The sequence below is a fragment of the Trachinotus anak genome, unplaced genomic scaffold, assembly GCF_046630095.1.
Source record: "Trachinotus anak isolate AG129_WGS33_773 ecotype Australia unplaced genomic scaffold, CSIRO_AGI_Tana_v1 ptg000001l, whole genome shotgun sequence".
Taxonomy (NCBI): Eukaryota; Metazoa; Chordata; class Actinopteri; order Carangiformes; family Carangidae; genus Trachinotus; species Trachinotus anak.
The window spans coordinates 6836439-6856691 of record NW_027273852.1 but is presented as its reverse complement, the minus strand read 5'-3'; the positions used below and the strand labels follow the sequence as shown (position 1 = coordinate 6856691).

Here is a 20253-nt window from a genome sequence, read left to right as displayed (position 1 = left end):
CCTCAATGAAGGTCACAAAATTCTTGATTCTGATTGGCCAGCAGGTGGCAGAATAACTGGCCAGGTATGATGCTGGCATTTGTTTGTGGTTTTAAATTAATGTAATGCAACATTGAAACAACTTTTACAGCTGACATATGACTCTGTTACTCTGCACTCTATAAATTTAATATAATCGTTTATTAACAACAGTGCTTAACATTGCAGAAATTTCCCTAAAACAACAGGTGGGTTGCAACCCAGTGTAAAAAAAAAAAAAAGGACAGAGGAAGTACTAATACCAAAGTTACAGTAAAACAGTGTCTACCACTGGCCAAATTTTACTGTGGTATCTAAAAACATCAAGCAGGAATTGCTGTTTCATCCTTTATTGAACTTCATTATTTTCACATTTTTTTATTTCAAAAGGTAAATGGTAATACATCTTTAACAGAAGAGAAGTAATAATGCAAATTTAACATTAAAGTCTTTCAAATTTGCATGTTCATAAACATACAGTGATTATATGGGTCTTTCTCTCATAAATGTTTACAGCATTTAAAAAAAAAACGAGTTGCACTTTCATAACAGTTATACAATAATAACATTTGTCCTCAGTGAGTAGTTATAAATGTTTACAAAACTGCTTAAAAAATCTTTGACATTTTTATTTTCATACACTGATTATATTGATCCTAACTCAGTAGTCATAAATGTTTATGATATTGAAAAAAAAAGAAAAAAAAACACATTATTTTGCACTTCCATACACATAATATGGCTCCTCATTAAGTGCTTATAAATGCAAATAGAAAATAAAGTTGTATCATGATATCATGGGTCCTCAGTGAGTAGTCATAAATGTTAAAATTGTTTTAAAAAATCACTGATACTCACATTTTCATAACCAAGTCATACACTTAATATATTGATCCCCAGAGAGCTGTTTTATATCATAACAAACCATAACAAAAGTCATACAGTGATTATATTGAAAGAAAGAAAGAAAAAAAACAATATTTGCACTTCCATACACATAATATTGGTCCCCAGTGAGTACTTATGAATGTTAAAATTATTTGATATTTAATAATTAATAATTGATATTTGCATTTACGTAACAAAGTTGTACAATGAATATATTGATCCTCAGAGAGTAGTTATAAATCACGATAAACCATAACAAATTTTAAGAGCGATTATATTGATGAGTCATATATTAAAACAAACTTGCAAGTTTCATTTTTGAATTTTCATAACATAGTCACATAATCATATCATGCTTACATTTGTCCTTAAATGATACAGTTGTTTTGTTTATAGTAATGTTTCAACATCCGCATGGCAAACTGTTTTTTTTTAAACATAAAAAGAAAATCTTAAATTGACTTTGCCAGCGTGACATGTCTGTTGAATCCCTAATTCACATATGCCTCTACTATAGTGAGAAGCTCAGATGCCTTGTTCAGTGCTTGCATTTCGTTCTCTGACCTGAACTGTTCATTTGGAATGTGGGGATATGGGTGGCAGTTGGGATACTGAGTCTTTTTGGCGTCGACTCCAAGTGGCTTCAGATTTTGCACAATTTGAGGCAGAACTCTCAACTGAAGGTTGTAGCAGGAAACTTTTGCAGCAAGGGCTGAAATGGAGCTGCTGCCGGAAGGTTGACCGTGTCTTTTGTACTCTGCAGCTGTGAGAGACTTTTCCACTGCTTGATGGACTTTAAACAGACACCATTCTGTGCTCCCCCCACCAGTGTCTTTGTAAGCTGCATTAAGATCACAGCGAGCCTGTCTGCACCACCGCTGGGCTTCCTCTTTGTTCGGCCTTGGAACATTTCCATTATGGGTCCAAAAGTTGTAGGAATGGGAGCCTCTAGAGAATCTCTCTCGACTGCTTCTGTGATGCTTGGCCTCCTGATTCCATTGCTGGTAGAAATCCCTGAAGTTTGAGTTTCCCCTCGGACAGGACGAGCCTGCAGTGTTGCCCTTGCCCTTGCCTTTGCTGAGCTCATCAATTCGATTCTGCAAGTATTTGAATGCCTCAGTTGCGAGAAACTGGCAGTCTGGATTTTTATCAGGATGCCATCTAAGGTACAGTCGTTTGATGGCTTTTTGCCTCTCCTCTGCTGGAAGAGTCCAGATCTCTGCCAAGCATTTGTCAATTTCCCTTTTAGCTTCATCAACAGAGGCAGGTGATGATCTCGTAGATGAGGAACTTGTAGTTGATGATTGGGAAGAATGTGGCATAGCTCCTGCTAGTGGCTCCAGCTCCATGCAAGAAGCTTCAGGAGATGTGAAGGTTGTCCGTTCAGGTTTTGGCTTCTTTTCCCGTTTAAACTGATATAGGTCAAGACAACTGACTTCAACTGGCTCATCTTCTCCAATATCTACTTTGTATCTCCGTGAATACTGTCCAGAGTCCCCAGGCAGTTCTTCAACAATAACTGCATAAATATACTTGTTGTTCGTGCTGTAGCCAACATATTCCCCCTCTTCAAAGTTATTGAGGACATTCATGTCTAAGGAATCATGCCATTCCTCCGGTACATCTGTTCCAGGCGCTGGTTCTTTGAAAAGGACGCTTTCCGTTTCAGCACTGTCATGTATCCCATTCTTAGCCAGAGCTTTCTGAACATCTTGCAGACTGTCACACACGATAAGTTGTCCAAGGAGTGGTAGGTAACTTGAGGCAATTATGTTACCTAAAAGAGCATTAATCTCCTTTGTCAATGTCATATTGACTTCATTTATCACCTTATGAGCCATGTCATCATTGTGTTTCAAGTAAAATGTGCAACCTTGTTGATGTCGTTTGACAAAAACATCAGTTTCAGCGGCAGTTTTGTGTAGTGGCTGTTTATCCAGCCAAAGTTTTGTTTCCAGGCTTTTGCAGCAAACAATTTCAATTCTGCCAAAAATCTCCTCGCACATGTCAGAAGCATCTTTTTGTGTTATTTTTCCCTGAGACTGCCCTCTAATGAGGCAAATTAGTCCATGTTTGAATGCTACTGAGGACAGATGTTTATCAAACCATCCACTAAATTCACAGTCAGTTTTAAGCTCACAAAGCTCCATATTTAATTCCACTACTTTCTCTTCAGTGAACTGAGACAGCATTTTAGGCTGCAGTTTCAGAGGCAGCAATTTGACCAGTCTGTGATGCTCATATATGTCATCGCCCAAATGACATTCACTGAGTTTCTCAAGCAACAGGTACTTATTCTTCAGTGCTTCTTCTAATCTTTTGGTCTCACACACTGTGTCATTGTAGTACAGTGTGCATGAAGGGTATAATTTACCATCTACAGCAGGAAGATGCAAAGTCTTTACATCATCAAGAAGGGACTGATTTCCTTTTGCTTTGATTAACTGAAACAACTGCTGAACAGTGCGCTTCACAGTTTTCATTTGGTTTGGGTTTAGTTGTGGTTTATCACAAGAATCAGCATAAACTGCTGAAAGAACATTACAATACTGTTCTGCAGTAGGCTTCTCCTTTACACCAATTTTCTTGAAGAATGGTGTGAAAACAACATCAAGCTGAGGAATTTGATACAAATATGGTCTGAACTCTTGGTCGTGGGGGAGTGTAAGAGACGTATCATCAGTCCTCACAAGTTCTTTGTCCTTTTCAACCAACACAATTGGAAGACCAGCCAGTGACTGTTCTTCAAACCCATTTCTTTGCAGGTAGTCATAGGAAGGTCGAAACACATTAGCACGCGTTTCAATCAATTTGGCAGTTTTACAGGGCGACTGACAAATGTTCCTCATGTTGCTGGTTACATACTCAGTAGGTGGTTGTTCATAAGCACCTGCGTCTTTCATCATTTTTAGGAGATTTGGTGTCAGATAAATTGGTACATGTATAATTGGCATTGAAGACCAAATCAAGTCTTGAGGCTCACGACTGATGTCCATCAAAGAGCCTCTGATTTTAACAGCAGTTCTCTCAGAGGCAAATGGTTGGTGATAGTTGCACAGGTCTTTTCGAATTGGCACAGGAAAAATGAACTTGATGTCAGCTATGCTCTTCAGCAATGTTTGGTGATTACTGGCTTTAGTCAAAGCTGTATTGAAGAGTAACGTTGATTTCTCTTTCAGCTCTTGAAGATGACCATTTCCTTTTGCCTCTGATTCTAACTGGTATGCAAAATTTATTATTTCATCTTTTGACACATCATGTTTCATTCCAAGTTCTCTGAGCAGCGATTTTGGTTGGTTTGTTATTAATAGATTTCCTGCATGAAACTCAGCCCAAAATCTCTCAGGCACAAACCTCTCTTCAGGCAACATTTTCTTGTACAGCTTGACACTCTCATCAAAGTAGTATGATGCCGTCTCCAATCTGCCTTTAGAACTGCGAATCAATTTCACTGTCTTCATTGAGGAGATGATTTGGTCTCTATACTGAGAATAATTGTCATGATGTTGGAGTGACAGTAAGAGCTTGAAGCAGTGAAGTATCTGACTTTCTGTGAGACTGTGTACAACAGGCAGAATGAACCTCATGAAATACTCCAAATCAGTCAGAATTTGGATGTTCAGCGTTTGAGACAGACTGTTGTTCTCAAGAGTGTTTTTGAGAAAAGTGCTGTTGCTCTTGGGCAGGGTGAACAAATCTGGAAATGTCCTTGAATATTTGCTGTTGAGGATGAATACCTCTTCAGGTCCATCAATCCTCACTCTTTCACCATGTATGGTTTCAAATAATGGTAAGGACTTCAGCTTTCTCTGATAGTCTTGCTTGTCTTTGGCCTTCAATACTCCAGACTGCAAGAAGGTCTGAAGCTCATTCATCTCATCAGTGGAAAGCTGGGAAAACTCTGAGTGGTTAATGTCATAAACCCGGCCCAACACAGAAGTTTTATCATTCACATCCATAAGTTCAGGGTACAAAAGTGAACTTGTCAGTCGATCTACATGTATCTCAGAGAAGAATTTAGTGTCAAGCTTCATAAAACCAAGTTTGAAGAGGATGCTTGATATGTCCCTTTCTGAAGCAAACTTAATCACGCTTGGCATGTCTTTCATTGTTTGCAGGAACTGCTTGTTTTTTAACCTTTGACACAAAACAGGTAAAATGTAGCAGTCACTGAAGAGTTGCTTTACATCACTTAATGTCAGACTTTGTTTATCATCACTGGATGTTGCAGGTTTAATTTGACTTCTTAAGAATCTCCAAAGTGAATCCAACCACTTCAACATTGTCTTGTTCGGGACAGGAAGACCAGTGTGTTGATCAACTTCACAGCTCTGAAGATGATCCTGAATTAACGGCTTCAGATACGTCACTGCACAGGGAACGGTCAGATTTTTGACAAGGTTAAAAGTTTGTAGAATCTGCATATGTTCTCTGTTGGTCTGAAAATCTGCAAATTGGTCATCATAGCCAGAGAACAGACTCTCATATCCTGATATCCACTTGGGAGATGCGGAGTTAAACACTCTCAAAACTTTATCTCTTGTGAGAAGAAGTGGAAGCCCATTAAGTGCAGTGGAATTGTCCTTCGTCACCTTTTTCATGAAGAAATCTTTTAAGCAGAAACTCAAGAGCTTTGAACATCTTTTCTCATCTCTGATCAGAGTGGCAGTAATGGGCAGAGGTAACTCCCCATCTGTTTGGTTTGGGTCATTGAGAGGTTTTTCTCTCAGGAAAGTCTGCACAGTTGAAGGATTCACATCTTTCAGTTCAACTCCAGCTGATTTGAAACTTTTCCAAATTTTTTTCATTTGAATGGAAAAAGGAACCAATTTCATTCCAAGATCTTCCAAAATGGGATTAATGTCACAGTAGTCTGAATGTGTCAGGTAAGGAGCCTTCGTTGATTCTGTTTCTCTGATGTCACACCAGTCAAAAGAGTATTCTGTAAATTTATGGCCAGCAGTTATACGTGTTGAGCTCCTCATCACTGGAATCACATTAAGGCCTCTTTCTTTGATTGATCTGTATACCTCATGTATCATTTCATGCCAACCCTGATCAACAACTTCAGACACATTTGGCCAAAAACACAAGTATGAGTTACTGAAGCATGACTCAATACATGACAGAGAGACTTTCTTTTCTGTAATGTTACGGCTGATGTAATGAAGGAGATCTGCATACAGCGGAGCAATGACACTCTGTTTTAATGATTCATTCCACTTTGTTTTCAGACTTTGCCCATCTTCTTTCCAAAGACTTCTCCTGGAAGAATCTACCTCAAAGTTTGCATTGATATGCACTGGAAGTCCAGTTCTCCCTGGCAAAGGAAGTGAACAAAAGGCTTCTCCACAAAAATCCGAACAGCTCTTTGAGTTCACACGAGCTGCTATTGCTGCTTGGGGAAGTTTGTCTGGTATCATTTTTTCTCTTCCACCACTGTTTTTGAGTGAGCCAAACTGTTCTGCAATGATCCATTTACTTTGTCTTTTATCTGAGGTTGAAATCACAGTTCCATAAATGGCACTGTGTGGTGTTACTGGTTTGTCAGATTGTAATGCATTTTGCTGAAGTTTTACAAAGGCATCTTTTTGTTCTTTGCTTGTCTGTGGTACACTTTTTTCAACCACAAAGATGGTTTTGAGTTCTCCTGAATGTTCATTGATTTCATGGACTTTTATTTTGCAGATGTTTTTCAGAAACAGAATTAGTCCTTCAGGATCTTCAGAGAGGGCAGAGCACAGTTCTCTCATGTCATGATCAGTGACTCCCTGTTGTGATATTTTAGAGCCGTTTGCCATGGTACCTATCCTCAGAGGTAATCTGAACATGGTGCCATCTTTAAGAGAAAAATTTTCTGGAAGAAAGGATTTGTAGACATCCATGTACATGTTCTTGAAAGTGTCAGCTAGTTTGTAGCCAATGCCAGATAGTGGTTTGTCTGAATGACTTTCGAGATATTTTTGATTGGGATCAGATATGCACAGTAACTCATCTCCAGTGAGGATTGAGGGGCAGTCAGTCAAATGGTAAACAGAGTTGAATCCAACTCCATATTTTCCTGTCTTCCCTGGAGTGTTGTGCTTTCCGCCTTCTCCCAGCTGTTGAATGCCAGTCAGGTCAGCATCAGAAAACACCTTGTTGTTGAAGACACACAGTGCTGGACCCTGAAGATGGTTCCATCTCTTCCCAAAAGTTTTTTGTGTGCCATGCCGTCGTTTGTCCCAAACAAAGTGTATTTCTGATGCCTCTGCATCATCAGCATTTTGGATCAACTCTTTAAGGATATCCTTCTTTGATGGATAGGCTGAAATTATGTTTTTAATTCGAACTGTTAGCTCCTCCTGCTGTTCAAACTGAAAAGAAAATGGAATGTTCTCAGCAATGTGGTTTTGCAGAGTATGATGCCTGGTTGTCTTGATTCCAAAGTGGCGAGCCACAACACGTGCTATATTCTCATGGCATAATGTGACACCTGAAGCCACTGGCATCCATGGGCTGTCGTTGTAAAACAGCTCACTTGCAGGTTGTAAAACACCATCTTGATTGGGTATCAGGCAGTCATCTATTTTCTCTTTTGTCTCATATATCCCTTTGTCTAAAATCATGAGGCACATTGACAGATCACTCTTTGGTAGCGGCTTGTTTCCATGTCGATGATGCAAGTCCTGGAGCACAGTTAGAAACTGACTGATTGTAAAATTTTTTTCAACACCTACACTTTCCCAGAGCTTCCTGAAATCTGCGAAGGCAAGTGGAAGTAGATGAAGGTGAGGTTTTGCTTCAAATTGCTCATTTTCAGCCACACAGGCCACATTTACAAATGTACTGCCAATGAGGATGAATGGGAATGAATTTGCCCTCTGTGATATGAAAGCAGAATGCCCAGAATGTCTGAGCTCCTGATCCAGAAAGCGATAGCATTCATGTGCTATTTTGTAAAGCATGCCTCTGTCAATCGATTGAGATTGCTTAGATGCCTCTTGCAGCTGTTGAAGCACTGTCTCCTGGCTTGGGCTGTCCTGAACTCCCAACATTTGTAGGACTGGATCATTGTTGTGTATTTTCAGATTCAGATCCAGCACAGGTTGTGTCATGTTAACGAGAAGGAAGCACGTGCCATTGAAAACATCAGTGGGCCGTCTAAGTGTTAGATTTCTTTCCATTTTTGTATCACCAGGTGAATGTGCTGGGAGAAATTCAGTCATCCTCAGTGTTTCCCAGTGGAGAGAGACTTCATCATGCATGTGTTCTTTCATAAGTTCAAGAAGGCATTTCAACTGCCCATATGCTTTCTTTCTGTCAGCGCTCCAGGTTTTGGTGATTGTGCCTGCTTTCTCTGTAATGTCTTCCATTGGGAGATGATCGCTTGCCATTCCAAGTTCCAACAAGCGCTGAATCCTTTTGGGGGAGCAAAAGTCATATTGGGTACCACCAAGCAAGCGCCCCTCCTCTGCTTGAAAAAGACAGGCCACTTTCCCTGATGGATTCACAAGTTTCTTGATACACTGGAGCTGTCCACCTGTTGTGGGGATACATGGATAGTGGACCAGTAGATTGTCAATTTCTTTGATATGAAGGTCAATCGCATGCAACACAAGAGTATCTCTACTCACAGAGTCCATTGTATCAAGGTTCTTAAACACTACTTCTTGGTAAAACTTCTCCCAGTTCCATGTTCTGTTCTGTAAAACATTTTCTAGGCCCGCCTGTTTGAAGCTATTTCTCAGCCACAGTGGAAGAGGAACAACATAGTTGGGTGGTTGTACATATTTCTTGCACACCTGCACTGCAAGGGCACTGATGTCTTTATCATTTTCAATGCTCTCGTGTAGAAATATGGCACTGTTCATTGAGCACCAGTGTTCTCCATCACTAAAGAGCTCTGGGCCAATGGGGTGCTGGGCTATGACAGAGTAAAACGCATCTACCAAAGGCTTGAAAGTTTCACTCACCTTCACTCTGTCGGGCCAAAAGCTGTGATAACAGTAAGTTTCCATTTGCTTGTTTTCAGACATTTTCGTTAGTGCCAAGAGTGTAGTAACATATGCTGTCACTACAGGATCCTGAAGAAGAGCTTTGTTCCAGTCATGTTTCACTCCACTCTCCCACAGGCCTTTTCGGTTGCTTGTCACAGCAAATGTTCCATTTACATTGACTGGAAGACCTGTGTGAATGGAAAGAGGAAGGAAGCAAAATGCCTGTCCAACAAGATCTGTTTGTAATGGGGCCAGTTTCCCAGTTTCTGGATCATTTTGCAAAGGCACAGCAATCCCCCCAATGGGTAAAGAGAACTTGGCTTGCTTGTTTTCTTGAAGGGCCATTTTCAAAGACTGATTTGTTCCAAAGCAGTTGTACAGGAGCCATGACTGGACTTCATTTAGACCAGACTGCTGACTGGTGATTTGGACAATACTGACTGTGCTGCAGTCAATTACATCTTTGCATTTTACATCAAGTTTCATGAGTAATTTCTCAGCGTGATGCTGCTTTGACACAATGGTTTCATCTGGATTCCTTATTGTACTCTCAGTGGTTTTGGAGACAGTGAAGATGGTGTCTTTTTCGTCATCTCTTGGTGGAGTGGATCCATTGTCTGGGATACATTGTAGAGATAATGCATTGACATTCTTCAGAAAAAGCAGGTGAGTTTGTGAATTATTAGTAAGGTGCTGCTGAAAAGTCATGATACTGTGTTTGTGATACACCTTTCTGCTTATTTCTGACTTGGCAGCCTCTTTTTCAGTTCGGAAAGGTAGTTTGATCAGAGTACCCAGATAAGGTTCAGGAGGAATTTGCCTGGTAAAATTACAATCAAAAATGCATTCATATGGTCCAAACTGACCAGGAAACCAATGGAAAAGTCGCTGCTGAGAGAGGTCAAGCTTGATTCCAGGATTTGTTTTGTGTTTGATGTGCTTTTTGAGGTGAGTTACATTTGGATCAAGTATGAGAAGACTGTTGCCACTAAGGATGGAGGGAACATCTGTCACATGATACACAGTATTGAATCCAAGTCCAAACTTCCCAATTTTTTCCACCTTATTTTCTTTCGAAGCAGAGCCAACTCTGACAATATTTTTCCAGTCCTCATCTGTGAACTGCTCATCATTAAATGCCCAAAGACAAGGTCCTTGACAAAGAGCCATGTCTGGGTCAATCAGACTTTCAGGGGCATCTTTGTGTACTCTGAAATCCACCAAGAATTTGCAGGTCTTTGCCCCAGCATCTTCTGCATTTTGAATGAGCTCTTTGAAGATGTCTCTTTCTTCATCATATTCCTTAAGAATGTTTTTAATCCTTGTTGTTATTGGCTCAGATTGTCCACACTGTTCTATTCCCACTAACTCTGGACCGAGGATGTAGGTACTGAGAAACTGAATGTTCAACCATTCCGCTGTTGCTTTTGGGATTTCCTCATGTATGACATGAATTTCTTCCTGGCTGTACTTAAGCTCTTTCAACCCATTTTTGCTTAAGTCACAGAAGACTGCTGTTGACCGTGGTTTCAGTGTATATTGCTCACCCTCTATTATGACTGGCACTGGGATGTCATCCTGAACTGTCTTTTTTTCTCTCCATAGCCAGTTAAGAATTTCAATTGACACTTTTACCTCAGAGGAACTTGCAAGTGGCTGCTGCCTTCCTTCAGTAGTTTTTTGGATAGAGTAAAGAATGCCAACAATTTCTTCATCTGAAAGCAATGCTCTCACACCAAAATCCCTGAGCAACTTCTTGTATGACCGAAATTCATTTGGCACCTTCCCAATGTAAGAGCTCAGGTCTAGATCACGTGGATAGTCAAGAACCAGATCCTTTGGTGAAACAAATTGGTTGTGGCACCACAGCCAGCATGTGTCCCTAGTCTTCATTGTTGCAAATTCAGAGATGTGGTCTTGCATGTGTTTGTAAATGCTATGCAACTCCCTTTTGAAATCCACATCTGTGTCAGGATCAGCCATTTTCTGTGATTTTGATGTCAAGACTGACAAGTTCTCTATCACTTTTTCGGGCGGGGGTCTGCGTTTGAGACCAAGTCTGTTGCTATCTCTGTCACTGAGCTTTCCCACCAGAGGCATTACATGCCCAACAATATCCTTGAACACAGAATGTCTTATTTCATCTGGGCAGAAGAAACAACTTTCCTGAGATTTGTCATTGCATTGTTTTTTGTCATTACCAGGTTTATCACATGGGACCCATTTTAGAAGACTGAGGCGTTGAAGCTGCTCGTGAGAAAACTTTGACAGTAGATTATTAGCATCCAACATTTTCAAGAGCACCTGAGCTCTTTTGAGAGCCTCAGTTTGAGAGTCAACCTGCAGTTTGTCAATCACTGTGGCAGCATGCAACAAATGCTGAGGTGATACATCAGCTTCTTTATTTAGCAATCCAAGTTCTGTTAGGCTTTCAAGCATCTGTGATGTGCGAGTATATAGACATGGGGGAAAGAAATGTGACTCAAAAGTGACTGTAAAAGCCTGAATTCTTGGATCAAAAAAGCTTGAGGCCTTTTTCAGCTCTCCATTTACTTCAATGAAACTCAAGTCCTTACATCTGCGTTTCAGGGTCTGATTCTGAGAGAAAAGGGTATTACCATGCTGTAAAATCCAAGTCATAATTTTTTCAGTGTCTTCTTTGCTGCAAGACCCCTCCTCAATGCAGTCAATAAGGAGATTGGCTGCTTCAGCCGTTTGCAAGAGGTTGACTTTGAGCAGCTGTAATAGTCTGCGATCGACCTCAGTAGCACACTGCACAACTGAATCAGGCATAGGGAGCTCTGCTGGTACTGTTAGACCAGAAACTAGAAGCACAGCCTGTTTAGATTGAGCTGCAGCACACAAGCCTTTCATGGTTTGAAACAGAGGTAACGTTGAGAGCAAATCTTTCTCACACTTTGAGAGAGAATCCAGACGAGAGAGATAATCTTTCACTTCTTCTCGTGTTCTGTGAGAAGCCATCTTGAGTTCTTCAATGAGATGCTGAGAATCCAAATTCACCAATACTTTCATCACGCTCCTCGGAGACGGGCACAGCACATAAGACTCTAGGTCTACATGCTTGAGCCACTCGTTTCCTCTCACCACTGTGCCACCAGCTTTGTTCACCAACTGAGCTATTTGATCTGGTAAGCTGATCTGCTTGCTTTTCTGGAAAATGAGGGTTGTGTTCTGCTGTAGTCGTGCTAGTGTTACAGCCTGACTGACAGACAGAGGACTGACTGGTATTAATGGTATTCCAGTGAAATGACTTAACTCTCTGAAGTGAGTGTTGAGAAATTTCCAGAATTCTTGGAGCCAGTCTAGAGGTGGATGCTGACTGCTGCTGATGTCCCAGGTAACAAGCCCTGCCCTCGTCTGCTTCCAGTCCTGTGGCAAATACCTCCTTGTATATTCAGCCACCTTGTCTGCATCGATGTTGATAACCTTGAATAACTCTGAAACATAGATTTTTAGAAAAATGTATGTATAAATATATGTAGATGTACTGTGAAAACATCCAAATGACAGATGCAATTAACTTTCAAATCACTGTGGATATAAAATGACATAAAATGACATTCCTACTTTTTCTGGCCAGTTCTTTCAGGTGGGCAGTGCAGGCTTCACTGAGGTCATCTGGGATGAAGAGGTGTTTGCAGCATGGCAGCAAGGCTCTGTTAAGAGGATATGTTTGTTTATTGTTAATGTAACCAAAAAAAAGGTTATTTGTATATAATTTGCATACAATAAGTGATATCTCAAATCTTTTTTTCACTCTTCAATTCAATCCAATGGAAGAGAGTAGAAAAAAATGACTAAAACAATAGAAATCATCAAACGATATACAGTAGCAAGTAAGGGTGAGTGGACCAGTGCTTATTTTCTGCCAACATAACAACTTAGTAGGGATATGATTCTTACATTTCTCTTGGAGATTTTAAAGCTTTATTATTTGCTGTATTTTATGATTATTGTAATTGTTTTTGTTAATTATTTGGTTCTTGTTTTTTGTATTTTGTAGTTATTTTGTCTTTGTTGTTGATAATATCTCATTCTTGTTCTCAGGTCTCTCTTGAAAAAGAGATTTAATCTCAATAAGACTGCCTGATTAAATAAAGATTAAATAAAATAAAATAAATAAATTGTTTTAAATTGTTTTAAGTTTAGTATATAATTATAACTTATAAATACATACTATTCTATACTATTACTATAGTCTGCATTAATATAAATTTAATATAGACTGCTAAGAGTAAATTCGAAGTAGAACATGGAGATTAAAAAAAAGAAAAAGAAAAATATAAGTCAGCTCTGTGGCGTTTCTATCTAAAGGTTAATGATAAATGAAAGGTGCCGTGAATGTATAATCAAAGCATTTGAGACTGGGTGTGGACACAGAAACAATCACACCTGTAGGTAGTTCTTCTCTGCAAAAAGAAAATCTCTGTTAAACCTATTGTATGCTACCTGACAACCAGCTAATGACAGACAGAAAAATTAGGACATTACAATCTTGTGAATACAGTGGAGCACAGGTTAGGGGTGACCCAAACATAGCCAGAATCCAAATGAATGCTAACACTGTTCGCTATCTTGCTCACCATAACAACTTTATGGGGGTGACCACATATTGATGTCTTTAAAGCCAGATACACTGCCCCCAAGTGGGCAAAAAAAATCAACAAATTCAGGTTGATAGTTGAGTTCAAAACTGATCAAACAGTAGCAGTTTACTTCATAAGCTACATGACACACTCAAAAATAGCTGCAACACTGACAACAGTACAAAATACCCTCTTCAAATCAAGATCTTCTAGATCTGCGATTGTGGATCATTTCAGGCTAAAATACCAAACAAACAAACAAACAAAAAAAACAAAAACTGCCATGTCAAATAAATCAGCACTATCCATCCAATCATAATCTACTTAAAGCTGAGGTTGTGACTTACGGCCTATAACTGACTTTGAACTTTGACGCACAGACCACGTTGTTTGGTTCACATTTTGCTCACTTATCAAAAGTGATTATAGTAATAGTGATGGTAATAGTGATTGTTTTGCTTGTGTACAACACAACAGGAACCGGACCAGATGACAAATTAGATTTTTTCTGCTGTGGATCCAAAATGTCCTTGGCAAACACATAGACTTTATTTCCAAGTATAGACACACCTTTAGCAACACACACACACACACACACACACACACACACACACACACACACACACACACACACACACACACATATTAGAGAGAGCGAGAGAGAGCGAGAGAGAGACAGAGAGAGAGAAAAGCCAATTAAAGTCCTACCTTGGAAATTCATTGCTGTCAATTAAAGCAGTGTCCTCCTCTCTGTCAGTGAAAGATCTGAAAGAGCCATCTTCGAGTGGAAGCAGCTGAAGACCCTTCAGTTCTCCGTATTTTCCATCACTCAAAATGTACTCTAAAAGATAAAGTCTGTCATCTTTAGAGATGTTATGCACACCGATCCTGCGGAGAATGTCCCTTAGGAAAGTTGGAGTCACATGTTTAAGGGCAGTGAGGTGTGGATAGGCCTCATTTATAGCTCTTGCAACACTACTTGGTAATGTGACGAGATTTTCTCCACAGGAAACCAAAGTCCTTTTAATGGCAGCCAGTATGTCAGGGCTTGTTGGACCATTACAGGGGAACACGGCTTCTGATGGAGTGATAAACTGTCTTTCATCTTTGGCAAGAGAGAGGACAGCCACGTTCTGTGTGAATAAGTGATGAAGAACATCCAGAGCAACGGCGTGCCATTTGTCTTTGTGCTGTACCTGGGCAAAATCTGGCCACAGATCGTACACAGAAGCGACAGGGAGAATAGACTGTTTTGCAAGTTTGATGGCATCTTGAATGATCATGAGATATGCCTGTGGGAGTACCTCCTTCATCAGCAGTTCATTCCACACAGCATGCTCATCATGTTTCTGGTCTTCCTCTTGCCACTTGATGTGTCTTCTGTTGTCTGTGAGACCAAAGCATGCGTTGACATAAACTGGGAGTCCTGTCTTGTTGGATTCATTGTTTGGGAGGGGGAGAAAGCAGCTCAGTCTACTCTCACTACAGCCTCTCTTCTCACCACAAGGGAATGCCAAGTCAACTTGAGGAAAAAAGCTCAACTTTTCTGCAAGTGAATCAAGATTTTCTACATTGCCTTCTTTCATGGTGCATGTTGTCACAAGCCACTTTGTTTCTTTGCGGCTGTCTGAGTCGAGGGATATCACTTTGAACCTTGTCAAACCCTCAATGATTGACTTGTCCTCTGTCCTCAAAATGACATCTGTGGGGACTGACGATTTCACATTAAGTCTGGGGTTAACAGTGCCATGTACATCAATATGTATCAATGACACAGAGGTCACATTTTTGAGGAACAGGAGGCTTAAGTCTGCATCTGCAATGAAGCTATCAAACAGCTCAACCACCTTATCAGCGTCATAAAGATTATCCGAAATTTCTGATGCCTCATTGCGCAAAGGGAATCTGAAAATTGTCCCCTCAAATTTCTGATCCTCCATGACAACTTTTGACCATTCTTGTTTGCTTACAAGTGAAACTATATCTCGGAAGGGTTGGAACTGATCATGCATGGTCATCAGAGCTTCTTGGTGTTCTGCATCAGCCAGAGACCACAGATAGCCTGCATTTCTTTCTCCAAATATTTGTTCTTGAGGGTCCAACGAGCCAAGGTGACCTGCACTGAATATGCTTGGCACATCTGTGAATAAAGTTAGATAGATATTATGCCGTCAATTTACTACGTATGTTCTCTAAAGACAAATACTTAAATAGACTATCCGGAGTATGTGTGGTAGTTGTATATAGTTTCACCTGTTGTGTGGTAAACAGAGTTGAAGCCGATTCCAAACCTCCCGACTCTGTTTGGGTCATTGCGTTTGACACTCCTCCCTGCCATCTGAATTCCTTTCCAGTCTTCATCAGTAAATGCAGCATTGTTGCAGGCATAGAGAGCAGGACCTGTGCCAAAAAAAAAAGAAAAGGTAATTACTTCTCTCCAGTTTCTATAACTGCTTATTTTGAAGTCCGTCCTATCATAAACTGAGTGAGGTAAAAATGCTGAATAGGCTGAGGTTGTAAACATATAATCAGCAGACATAAATAAATTTCTGCCAGAGGTTTTCAGTATTATAAACTTTTGACTAAAATGAGTGCACTTCTAGTAACATCATATTAATACTGGGGTCTAATATTGTTACCATGGTCTACTGTAAATGTATACAGCAACATAAAGTATATTGCAGAAACTTAGGCTTGACAATGCAATCTTATCAAGTGATCATGAGAACCAAGTTTGTGTCGCATCCCCAGAAAACGGCCTGTTATTTTCAAGATCACTGTAGAGGAAAATTTCAGTTTGATTGTAACCTGTTTTCTTATTGTGATGGTAAATTTTATTTTTCCATCATATGTGTGCTATCATGTAACCTCATTTCTATCTCTTTGTAGTGGATAAACTGTCCAAGCTAGAGCTGAACTGGCCTTGACTGTGGTAAAGAAATAGATAGTATCTGCATTCATTCCTCGCACATCGGGGTTAAACTCGTGAGAACTCCCAGCTACCTGCTTGTGCAGCCCTGAAATCACCAAGTGCCAGCCTGGGGCAGGTACTCTCACATTCTTGTTTGCTACAGTATATGAGATTATTCTCGCTTCAAGGCTCTTGTTTTGAGGGGACTTTTGATCTCTGTGTAAGCGTTTAGCCCATTTGCAAATGCTGTGTTGAATAAAAAACACAAAGACAGGCCCGAGTCTTTATCTTTTTTAAGATTTCCCCAACAATCACAAATAAAAACAAGCAGAACATAGAATCTCCAAAAAGTAGGGAGCAGGGCTGACTCTCGAGCACCTAACCACGAAGTACTGGAAGTACTGTGTTATCGGGCTAGCACCTATTTGCTCTTTTTATCTTTTTTGATATATATTGTATTTTTGTTGAATAATACATTGTGAACAATGCTATTCTCTGAGCACACTACATACCTTGGTATTTTGCCAGGTCATCAGTCCAAAGGCTCTCAGTCCCATAGCTTCTCTCATCATGGATGAAAACCACTTCTGTGGCACGAGCGTCATCAGCATTTTGAATCAGCTCCTGTTGACAAATAAAACCATGAACAGAGCTTAGAAAACCAAAGCTAGAACTCACAAGGATTCCCACGTTCCTCTGCACTACTGCCACTGTGGCGAGCTCAAAACATGGGCTACATGAATCAGTAGAGTTAAAGCCCCTGCTTGGTTCACCACTCTATCATTGTTATTAGTACATAGAGTTTGGTGACACAGTAGAAAGTAGCACATCCCCACCCAACATGCACTAGGCTAAGAGTCTAATCAACCAGAGTAATTAAAACTCCTGTGTGGGCATGCAGAGCTGTAAATCAGCTACTGATGATCAGTGATGACTGTGAGTTATCCAACTGAGTAGTAGCTGGGTTTAGTAGCACTACTAAACAAACACAATTTTAATTTGTTTGTTTTTGTTGTTTAACAGGGATCATCTATGCCCTCTAGGTGGGAGCCCAGTCAAGCTTTATGTCACTTCAAAACTGATCTGATCAATATGCTCTAAATGTAACAGCTCCTTAGCTGTTCTACTGACAGGACAAACAATTTGATTTTTTTTTTTTTCATAATTTTTATTCGAAATGTCTGTAGATCAAATAAATTCACCTGTTTTTAGGATTTAAAATAAATTTAAGCAGAATCAACATGCTACTGTAAGTGGCCCTGCCAAAAGAAATAAACCTCCAAAATCCAGGTGTCTATGAGCAAGATCTAAAGAATAATGCTCTGAGTGGGTTATGTGTCAATTAGAAAATAGGTTAAAAATGATATATTATAACCAGTATTTGACAAATGAGCACTGTACCAACCTTCAAAATTTGTCCACCATCTGGATATCGACGTAGAATATCTTTCAGGTAGTCAATGAAGGGTGGTGCTGTTTGCCCGAAGGACGTTCTAAACAGAGCAGCAGGATTAAAAGAGTTCAAATTTAAATCAACACAGGGTGAGTCCTCCTCAAGCACCTCAGCATACTGTACATTTGGCTTCTTGAAGTGCCTTACTTGAAATCAGAAGATAGCTTTTGTTTCCTTGTTGGCCAGAGGAGAATGGGTTGCTCAGTAAAATTGACTTCTTAGTTATACTAATAATTTAACTTAAAATAACAGATTAAAATGCAATACTATGCTAGTTTCCTGTATGAATTATGATGATTTAAGGCTACTGTGGTGATCAGTAAGTATATAAGGGTGTGTTTGCAAAGTGTAAGATTTAACAACGTCTTGCAGCAAGAGTCCGTACTTATTCAGGTGACATACGTTAGATCTATCTGCTACACCAACCAGCAAGAGTTTACAGAGCTATGTATATCTAGGCAATAGACAGTCTTGGCGGTCCTGTGGCTGAGGACAACAGGATTTCATTAGTTTCTGTAGAAATCAGTGTTTGTTACTCGGATATTGCTTCATTCATTCTACTCTGGTCAAAACAGCATGTTCCTTCATTCATTCCTAAAGAACAAGAGGTGGCGCACCTCTCACAATAAGGGGTCACTACACGAATGAAAAAACAGGCAGAACTCACCGAGCTTTTTTCTTCGTCTTCAGACTCATCCTTCCTGGGTTGGATGCTGTAAGAGAATCAGAGCATTGTGACAAATGCACCACCACACTGGACTCAAACCCTGGCAGTGATTGTGAGGTAACACAAAGCTGTAAGGCCTGAGCACTTCAAACAGGACACTTTATTTATATGAAACACCTCAGTACTATTGAATATTTGATTTAATGCTTTGTTTATCCACAGCCACACATTTTAAAAAACCCAATAGTTATAGTTTCACACACTCTCCCACATCATTACCACATTCTTTGTTAGTAAACTTAGTAAGTAAACCTGTGCCTGCCTGTCCTTTGACTATTTGGTCCCTAACAGCTTTAAAAACCTAGAAAATCTAAAAAAAAAAATCATTATCAGGCATTACTGTTTATCATATGAGCATATGATTCAAAATGACAGAGCAGGTTCATGGTGCTTTCTGGAAAAGCTAGAAAACCTGAAACGGGTCTGTCTGGTTTCATATCTAGATGATTTGTGATGAGTCACACTACAGTATTGTGGAGGAAACTGCCAACTGCTGTTTTCACGGGCCTGTGGACTCTTCAAAACTTGCATCAGCAGCTTTGGCTTTTCCGGTCTGAAAGGCTAAAATCGATGTTGCACAGTTTTCAGTTGTGTGTTTCACCTGGTGAATGAAAGCGCGCTTTTTATACACAATACTCCAGCCTGGCATGCAAGCAGCTGCGGGAGTCATATAGTCAGAGCAATCATCTACTGCACCATTTTCTTAATTTAGGCTTCACTCAGATGTTCCACATCTGGCCATACTGTGAATTTTGATTTGGCTGCTTCTCCTAAGGCTCATACTGATTGTCTGTCCAGCGCAGTGTCGCGACAGCAGCATTATAGCGGAGTAACTGGTTTAGGAAAATGTTTGTAACGCATCCCTGGTGGAAACTGCATTGTTTAACAAGATAAGACAAAACAGATGCAGGGATATGCCCAAATACGCAAACGAATAAGTGCAACAATTCATAAATACAGAGATGAAGAAGACAGTAGAAGAATTAATACAAACCTGAGATTCGAGCAATTCAATTCAATTCAAATGAAAATGTTCCAAATGAATGAATTTCCTCATTTCTCAGTATTATATTATATAATAATAATTATTATAAACGATATTATATTATTATTATTTTATATTATATTTTATATTATATTTTTTTCCACAATATTTCCATAATATTCTTCAAACATTCCCCCTAATGGCCTAACTAAAGTGCAGCTTAACTTTGCAGAGGTAAAAACACTGTAGTACCTGAGTCATGTTGGTCCAAAGGGCCGCACAAGTTATGCTGTTGTGAAGTCCAAGCAAAGCGATGATGGTACATCGGTTCTGCTGTTTATATATGAGGGCTGGAAATGTCCAACCCCAACACTACACGTAGTTTGAGCCACATCCTTGCTTCGTGTCTTTCGTTTCCCACTAGGACTAAGTGACATTTCGTGCGAAACGAAACTTTAAGGGGCAACAAACGCGCAGTCTCTTCTCTGCGGGTCATTTCCTCCCGATACCCCGATGAAACGAAACTGATCGAAAATGACACGAGGTTCATTTCCGGGGATAAGTGTCTGCGCAACGACAGAAAATGTGCAACAAAACACTTCAGTCAGAGATTATTCACAACATGTCAGACAGTTATTCCGCCACTCGCTAGATGCTGCTGCAGCCGCTTCGTATCACAACACCG

General features: G+C 39.9%; 1 protein-coding gene across 1 annotated transcript; it reads right to left on the bottom strand.

The window, feature by feature from the left end:
• Positions 1–161: 161 nt before the first annotated feature.
• On the bottom strand, positions 162–20133 carry sacs2 (sacsin molecular chaperone 2). The gene is made up of 8 exons (XM_071463501.1): positions 19821–20133; positions 18524–18569; positions 17809–17896; positions 16916–17027; positions 15746–15892; positions 14201–15632; positions 12474–12562; positions 162–12343 (listed from the first exon to the last, which is right to left on the bottom strand). The coding sequence occupies exons 1-8, from the start codon at positions 19891–19893 to the stop codon at positions 1398–1400; spliced, it is 12933 nt and encodes a 4310-aa protein (XP_071319602.1). The 5' UTR covers positions 19894–20133; the 3' UTR covers positions 162–1397.
• Positions 20134–20253: the final 120 nt, after the last annotated feature.